Source organism: Olea europaea, unplaced genomic scaffold (assembly GCF_002742605.1).
Source record: "Olea europaea var. sylvestris unplaced genomic scaffold, O_europaea_v1 scaffold948, whole genome shotgun sequence".
NCBI classification, from domain to species: Eukaryota; Viridiplantae; Streptophyta; class Magnoliopsida; order Lamiales; family Oleaceae; genus Olea; species Olea europaea.
In genome coordinates this window covers 144,551-153,572 of record NW_019267976.1, presented here as the reverse complement: position 1 = coordinate 153,572, position 9,022 = coordinate 144,551, and the positions used below count along the sequence as shown (strand labels likewise).

At 34.7% G+C, this 9,022-nt stretch overlaps 1 protein-coding gene across 2 annotated transcripts; it reads right to left on the bottom strand.

The window, feature by feature from the left end:
- Positions 1–271: 271 nt before the first annotated feature.
- On the bottom strand, positions 272–6,943 carry LOC111392615 (heterogeneous nuclear ribonucleoprotein 1-like). Of its 2 annotated transcripts, none has more exons than XM_023017978.1 (5): positions 6,586–6,943; positions 6,372–6,482; positions 5,870–6,127; positions 4,212–5,415; positions 272–824 (listed from the first exon to the last, which is right to left on the bottom strand). In XM_023017978.1, the coding sequence occupies exons 3-4, from the start codon at positions 6,092–6,094 to the stop codon at positions 4,228–4,230; spliced, it is 1,413 nt and encodes a 470-aa protein (XP_022873746.1). In that variant the 5' UTR covers positions 6,095–6,127; positions 6,372–6,482; positions 6,586–6,943; the 3' UTR covers positions 272–824; positions 4,212–4,227. The 2 variants fall into 2 exon arrangements, with proteins under 2 accessions (XP_022873746.1, XP_022873745.1); XM_023017977.1 differs by having other exon boundaries at positions 6,611–6,943.
- Between the last annotated feature and the right edge of the window lie 2,079 nt (positions 6,944–9,022).

The following is a 9,022-nucleotide window of genomic DNA, read 5'->3' as shown; positions in this document are numbered from 1 at the left end:
TGAATAATCAACATAAAACAAAAAGGTTGATTGTGTTCGAAATCAACAAAGCTTTGATTGCACATTTCAACTCGCTTCATGATAATTAGAGATGAACACGGTTCGATTTTTGAAGTACTTGACATATTTTTAAATCAAAACATTTAAAACAACGTTGAAAGTACTGTAGTCATGGAGATTTTCAGCCGATGATAAATGCTCACACAATCATTAACAAGACGACTGGAAAATAAGGCATCGATAACCAAAATATTTATCAAACAGTTACGCATGAAAACCTCAAATTTAAACATCCAAATAAATTATGATGATGAGAATTTTGACAACTTATTCAGGGAGATTCTTGAAGGTAACCACTGAAACAAAAACCTCATTCAAATGAACCAGACCAATAATGCAACTTGTAGCTCTGTAGTCTCATTTCACTACAGCATAACATAAGATTTAAGACCTCTAACAAATGTTAAATAACCTGTCTTTTTTTCTTTTTTTCTTTTTTTTTTCTTTCTGTACCGCTGCTCACCAGAGAGATGCATGATACATTGTTTTTTTTTCCCCTTCTTTTAATATATGCCGCGATATAAATTGTACATCTCACTCAAAGACAAAAAGGAAACACTGAAGATGATGACAGACTCAAAACTCAAAACACTTTCGAAAAACAAAATCCTTGAGACTTCCATCTCAAACTCCATCCTTCAAACAGGTATTGTCACTCCAGTTAGCTCTAGCAAAGATAAATGAAAAGGCAAGTATGGGAACTTCACACTTCAACTGCTACACAAACTTTGATCTACTGTAACATCCTTCCTAGCCAGCAATATCTGTATTGAATCAAAAAATAAGAATGTCAGAAGTTGACAAATAATGGTACAAAATCGAATTGTGACGAGATGACCAATATATTTTGATTCAACCAGAAATATCTTGATGAAAAGAATGCCTCGAACATTGTAATAACTTCGTCAAAAAGAAACCTCTTAGATCAAAAGAGGGTAATAAAAGCACCTTAAATATCTATGAGCATGTTTGCTTAGCTTATTTCTAAAAAGGGAAGCTGTTTGGCTTCTTTTTTAAGAATAAGCTTAAGGATAAATGACTTCCTAAAGCTTGACCATGAGGAAATCACCCAAATAAAATCATGCGTATAAGTATTTAAAAATTTATACAATACATATACACTTGTTAAAATAGCGATATCAAACTTATTGGTCATTAAGATTCTAATACCATGCACACCTGTCCTTTATGTGCTTAATCATATTCAATGAGAAACAATCTAAGCCATGGAATATATAAGTTATATGGATCATTTTAATGAAAATCAACATAAACTCTATTTCATGAGCACTATTCCATAAAAATAATTGATAGTTTGAACACTGTTTCACGATTGCGCTTCCCATATAAAGTCAAACTGACAGTTGAACGCTAGCAGATATCTACATCTAAGAATGAAGATAGGCCAAAGCTTGGATAAATTGGAATCCTACCACATATAGTCAAATAAAAATATCTTCATCATTGTTAATTAACTTATTCAAAATATCAGACATGTAGACCATACTTCATTTCTCATGAAATCAGATACAAGAATTCAACAAAGAGGAGAGAGAGGTTAACATTGTACCAGATAGTCATAAAGTCAAATTGCAAACCTGATGATTGGAACATATCATAAAACCAAAGCTAAGATCGAGTAAATCCTTGTACACCTCCTCAACAAATTATTAGAGGAGGTAGTGTTGATCTACTCCCTAGGAGGCAAGTTCTAGACTGTTCCCCACTCCCTGACATAAATATCTTCAAAAAATAGGAAATATGTTTACAAACAAGAATTGCATATAAATTATGGATCAAGTACTCTAAATTAACTTGGGGATCCTTCACCATTTGCAAACCACATAAGAATGTATACAAAATGCTTGAATACTTCATAAATAAGGCTCTACTCCTATTCATACTTGTACACCTCCTGAATGGGTGGTTTGAGGAGGAGGCGGAGATCAGGGGTGGAACCAGGGGTAGACAAAAACTTTGGGCTTCGCAAATTATAAAAATGTATAAGTTTTCATATAATTTTATTGAGTATAATTTTTTTCTTTTTAAATTTAATAAAAGGAATTGGGCTTGGGCTGCCACAGGTAAAAGCCAGAGCAACGAAATGCTTCGGGGAGTTGAAAATAAGCATAGATCCGGAGATTCCCAAATAGGGCAACCTTTCAGGAGGAGAGTTTTACAATGTTATTACCTCCCCCATAAGTATCTCCTCAAAATTGACAAGATAATTACAGTGAAGAAGTGCAGAAACGTTCCAGCTTTAAGTGTCTCAAATTTTTCTAAAATTATTTAAAAGGCTTGAGGATGATTCTATTAACCCCTGGCAAACCCACAAAGCAGAAAAAATTTGGGTGCATACTAAGTTGGCTATGCTCTCATTGCCAATTACCACTTGATTTCCTCCTCAAACTGCCACAACTTTCTGTGGTCACTTCCATTTGATTAAGAATTGAGTGCTTGACAAGACTTCTACGCATATACCACTCCACCTACCAAGATCTCTTCAACTCCCTTATCAAAGGGTAAAATTCAAATGAGATTTTTGTGAGAAAGATTGGGCATATGTCATGCTGCAACAAGAATATTGTTTGCTCAACAAGGTTTAGTGGTGAGACCTCAAAAGTAAGCAAGTGGTCTTGTGTAATTTTATTTCATCAATATATTATTTGCTACTTTGTCGATCCTTTTATGTTTCTAGTTGCAAACTAAACTTTCAATTTTATTGAAATGTTTTGGTTTTGATTTTTGGATAATTTTTGGTGAATTAGTATAGAGTGTATAAGTTTTATATATTTTTTATAATCTTCATAATCATTTTATAGTTTTATGTTGGGCTTCTGCTTTGCATCATTGCCTCAATACATGACTACCCTGTTTAGACACTACGGAGAAATGGCATGTATTTATATGGTTGGTATGCAATTGTTGGAAGAAATGCTAAGTCAAATCTCATCACCTGATGCTGTGCCCTAATGATCGGTAATAGTTATTACTTATCACCCCAAACCTTCTAAACTCAGCACATAAACAAATATTAAACTTTTTCATGAAATGCCCATTTTGTATAATACCAAATGCTCGCTATCACAAAACGGCCAACGAGTGGCATAAGACCCTTTCAATTCGGACCTATAAGGACCCCAATGCATTTAAATTGATTGGATCTCCCTGATTTTTTTCCAGCAAGTTTTTAAAATAAACTTAATTTCAAATATATTAAGCCCCTGTTTGTTGTCGTTATTAGAAACTGCTTGTGTAAGGTGTCTGGGAATGCATATCTTGGTTTGTTTGTACTTGATAATAAAAGAAATAATTTGAGTTCTAGTAGTGTCTAAACATTTCAAATGTAGAGCCCGTGTCCTAGCTGGAGAAGGAGATCTTATGGAGCCTACAAATTTCCATGAATTGGTCTCAAACAGAAAGTGCTTAGAATCTTTATTATCTTGGGAACTTTTTAGACTTCCTTGGGCTGTGTGATGCAATTTATACCAGGTTGGATTCCACAAGATTTTATGGTTGATAACTAGGCTATATGTTTTTCCAGCCAATAATCTTTCTTTAATTTCAACAAGCTCCAACAGCCCCATATCATGAAAACTATCCATTCTAATATTTAACACTTCAATTCTGACTAATTCACAGCAAATAAAACCCTTCATGTTTTTCTTTGTAACCTTAGTCCTAGTTAACTATCACTGCCCTCATCTTTACTCTGAAGCAAATCCTACTCCGTTGGAACATACATCTGGGGACTGGCATCAATCTGGCCTTTGGACATATTAGACTTTCTTTAGCAATTATATCTTGCTTTTTTCTTCAATCTTCTACCAACTATATAACTTGACTGTAAACATGATTTTTCTTTAAATGCATGAACATTGTTGTTCATGTCCTCACTCTCCATCAAGCTCATCTACATCTCCAGTGCCAGCATCTTCTAATAATAAAGATTATAGTAATCTAATAATAAAGATTATAGTAATAAATATATACATATAAATAACTTTCGGGTGAAACACTCAACAAACCACTAAAATGCATTTACGACCATAAGTTAATTCAAGAAAATACTTAAATTGATTAAAGGAAATATATATAGTTAATTAATTAAGTATATCATACTTGTTAGAAAGGTTAAATGGACAGCTTACCTCTATCAATCTGTCTCTAGGTACCACCATCACTGCCAACATAACCAGGAGAAATTTTAGATGTGACATCAGAGGGTCCATTTCCAAGCCCATAACCAAATGAACCAGATCCCTCTTGCTCAAATTTTGCTGGATTCCATGTAGGGTCTAGATAACCAAAACTACTATCATAGAGATCAGAAAGAGCCCCATCATAATTGTCATTCGATGCAGCATATGATAAGGATGGGGCCCTGCTTGTTGAAATATTTCTTCCATAGCCTCTCCCTGCCAAACCAAAAGTATTATCACCACCTCCATAACCAAAATTTCCAGTTTGGCTTGGAACATTCTGTCCCCCTTGTGGTGAAAATGGATGATTACCCCAAACTCCACTGTTGCCATAATTTCCTCCCGCGATGTTCCCACTCCCAGATTCCAAATAATTACTAGAATGAGCAGAGTTTGTTCCATAATTAAGCCCTCCATTACCCCATAAATTTCTGCTACCAGTACCTGAACTGAAAAAAGAGGAATTTCCTCCATTCCCACCATCAAACCGAACAGAATTGTCAAATCTATTTGAGTTTGAATTAACATAATAAGGGTTCAGTGACCGTCCATAGTTAAGAGAACTATTAAAATTCGCACTCCCACCATAAGCTGGGCCTAAACCAGGTTCATAATTCAGGCCCAGACCATAGTCAGAAGTAAATGGAGAGAAATTGCTTCTCCCACCAGCAATTGGACTGAGCCTACTGTCCATCCTGACTTCATATCCTCCCATTGTACTTGGAGAGTATCCCTGAGGATAGCCATTAAGGAAGCTATTGATCCTACCTACTCCATAGTTATATCCACCAAGAGGGCTTCGGCTAGGACTTGGAGATAACTCTTTGGGGACTGCACGCTTGACCTCAACCATCTTACCATTCAGCTCGTGAAATGTCTTAAGCAAGACTTTGTCTACAGCATCCTCCGAATCATAAGTGATGAATCCAAACCCTCTAGGCCTTTGAGTGTTGTGATCATACATCACAACGACATCCGTGATCGTACCAAACTGCTCGAAATACTTCTTAAAGTCACCCTCTGTAACTGTGGATGCTAAACCTCCGACAAAAATCTTTTTTGTTTGACCTGAGCCAGGAGAATCCTGAATGCGACTACTGTTTCTACTCCCTGTGCTCTGGTCATCCCTAGGAACAGCCTTCTTTGCCTCGACCTAAAAAAGGGATTCTTAATAATGATAAATAAGTTTAAAGTATGAACACTTCTAACAATGAGTTTTTTTGAAGCCAAAATTTCAACTAGACTATATAAAAGGAAAAACTTTTGTTTGCGAAATCTATAATAACAGAAATGAATATTGGATAGTATAAATAAGGAAAGAAAATCAAGTTCCTCTGGCTAAAAGCACATTTGTTACCACATTTCACTGAGTTTCATAGCTAGATACTTCAAACTTTAGATAAGAAAATGAAATTTAACAATACAAGCTCCTTACAATCAGCCTCATGTCTTCTTCTTATAACAATTCAGAGATCACACCACTGTTTTTCATCTTCTTTTGACTTAGGAGAAAAAGAATAGAAATGGGCAGGATATATGCAAAATCCCAGGATGCAACAACCCTGATGATACCTCAATGAAGAACTCAACGAATGAGAATGACATACCATCCTGCCATCAATTCTGTGCTTTTCCTTAATGACTCTCTCAGCAACAGCAGGATCAGCAAAAACAACAAAACCGAATCCACGAGCACGTCCCGTGGCACGATCCTTCATAATTACAGCTTCTAGCACATCTCCATATGCACCAAAGTATTCCTTGAGTCGTTCTTCAGTTGTGTCCCACGAAATCCCACCAACAAATAACTTGCCAAGGTCAGACTGCATCATTTTAGAATTCTGAAAAAGCAGTAATTCCAAAATCTGCATTTACAATCGCCACTACTAAAGTCAGTTCGACACAAAAGCCAAATATTTCTGCAATTCAACAAATAATCAGATTATCAAAAGCTGATCCAACAAATAGCACAGAGCTCCACTAAAACGGAACCAAAAAAGCCAGCAAAATTACACTAAAAATCACTATCTCATTCCAGATTCCACAAAATAAAATGCAGATAGAAAAGGATAATCAAACACGAAATGAAAAAAACGTAAAAGAACATACCTTGCGTATGAAGAACTAAAAATATCGAATTATCCGAGAGCAAAGGACTATAATTATCAGATTATATCGAAAAGTATTGGATCCTTAGATGATCAATCCAATCAGAGCCCCCTGAAAACAATTAAAAGGGAGAAAAATTACCAATCAGAGAAATCAGCCATCGAACTTATTTAGATAAATAACAGACTACGCGATATAAAGAAATCTTGAATACCAAAATCAAAGTTTTCACTGTTTACCGATTGGAGAAATATCAGTAAGATCTGAGAGGAGGCAACTGAAATAATCGAGGGCAATGTTCTTCCTCCTCTGTATATATTCCCCTAACTCTTTCTCTTTTTTTCTTTTTCTTTCTTTCCTACTTTCCAACCCAAGAAAGGGGTCAATTTCTCTTTTTTCTTTTAAGCTACAATACGTTTACACAGAAAATTTAATTTATTTAACGTTAATTAAAATTATTTTATATTAATTTCCAAAATAATTTTTTGGGGAGAAGAAGAAAGAGTTACAATGCGCAAGGAGAGAGGAAAATGTGTGTTTGTCAAGGACAAGGACAATGGCGAGAGGCAGTAGGATGTATTAAAATTTGGAGCTCTATATACTCACTGGGAAAAATACCATGGGGCACGCATGCATGTTATGATCTATGTATGGACCCCACCGATTGGCTGAGCCCTGCTTAGCCTATGGACTACAATTCTTTTCATTTTTCCATTTCTGACCTCATGTCCTAATTTTTTTATTTCCTTTTTTGTATGTTTGAATTTTTCTTTTTCTTTTTCTTTTTACTTTTGGAGAAACTTATAAGTAGATTTTTTCTTTTTTATTTATTTATGCGAAATAGAAGAAGTCGATGCTCAGCCAAAGACATGAGAGATCATGGTTTATGATGTAAAATATTCATTTCCGATTTGCAAAAATAAAATGATGGGAGAATGTCTAAACGTTTATTATTATTATTATTATTATTTCATTTGAATTTGCACTTTATTTAGCTCAACAATTAAATCACATAATGTAAAATATTCATTTCCGATTTGACAAAACAAAATTTTATAATACGATTATAACATAATGTTAGATCACATAAAAATGCGACTAAAACATAACATGATAAAGTCATGAACGAGTTTAATATAATTGCGCGGCTATCCAATCACCATGGTCCTCGCCCGAAAAAAATAATAATAATAAATTGTAGTATGAGTATTTGTAGAAAGTACTAACAATGTATATATCCATTATTTTAAATCTTAAAATGCAATAAAACAAAGAATATCACATTCATACTTATTGAGCCCTATTTGGTGCTAATTTTTAAAACCAAAACATCAAAATTTTAATCGTTACTTAACATAGTCACCCATCCTTTTTTTATCTTTTCACTCATTGGGGAGATGTACCTTTCGAGCTAACAATCAAAAAATTGATTTTCAAAATCAACACAAAACAGGCTCTGAATTCAATTGTTTTTTTCCTTCCATGGGTAGCAGTAGTCTTTACAATATATATGTAAAAAAACCAAAGTAATACGGCATTGAACAAGATTGGTTAACCTTCGAAAGAGGATAAATTAAACCTAGTGCCTGCTTGGGAGTTTTGGGTAGCAACTATGGATGTTTTTAAAACATTGATGTAGAGCGATTATAAGTGGTTCGATTCTGAGTGATTTTAATAGCAATTTTTAAAACATTCTAACTCACGGTTCCTCTTGGCGTATAGGAACACCCTTCACGAGGGTCTTATAGATTCGACGTGGCAAAAAAAAAAAAAAGGACCAAAAAAGGGAAAATGAAGGAAATGAAACAACAATCAACCCGTATTCTTATTCTTTCATTTCTCTCCAGATTCAAAACCATTCCCATCTCTACCTTCCTACATTCACGACGACGACACAACACCGTAAGAATCATCTCCGTCTCCAGTTAGCAACAAAATTGGTGAAAAAGAAAAAGTATCAACTGCCAAAAAGTTCGAACCTTGCTCTGATTTTCCACAGTTGCGAAGCGACCACCATAGACCTATCCTTCTCCCACCGACGCCGAACCACAACTGAAGAAGACTTCTCTTTTCGTCTATACACCTCAATTGCTTGACATCTAATTATAGAGTTGACCCATGAATAAGCTGTGAATGTTTGTACATGTTCTCTCTGTTCGTTAGTTTAAATACACATATTAGATATTACATGTAATTTTCCGAGATTGTTGCTCGACACTGTAGGATTTGCAGAAAAATGTTTGAAAAAATAAATTCAAATTGATGTAGAAAGATGTTTGTTACTGTTTGTGTACTTAAAAGATGAAGAACAAACGGGATTGATTAGAGAGAAAACAAGTGACATACTTAGAATTGACACACATGTTTATAGTTGTTCATATCAAATCAACCATTTGAAAAAAATGAATAATGTCAACTGTGGATTTAATTAGAGTGCTTGTGTTTATGTTGCTGATAACACTTTAACATAAATTGATAGTTTCATTTATGTGGTTGTTTACCATCTTAGAATGAGAGGAAGGAATGTTGAAATTTGTCATAATTGTCGAAGCAAGTGGCACTCATTTGAGGAATGCGCAAAAAAAAATCGTTGCTCGTGGTGTCCCCGTGGACTTCAGAAATGTTCGAGATTTAAAAGCAAACACATAACA

Bases quoted from the DNA above. Each gene is read 5' to 3' on its own strand.
- LOC111392615 (XM_023017978.1), bottom strand. From the start codon at position 6,094: ATGATGCAGTCTGACCTTGGCAAGTTATTTGTTGGTGGGATTTCGTGG. The intron at 5,416-5,869 runs GTATGTCATTCT...TCCCTTTTTTAG, and splicing joins ACAGAATTGATGGCAGGATG to GTCGAGGCAAAGAAGGCTGT.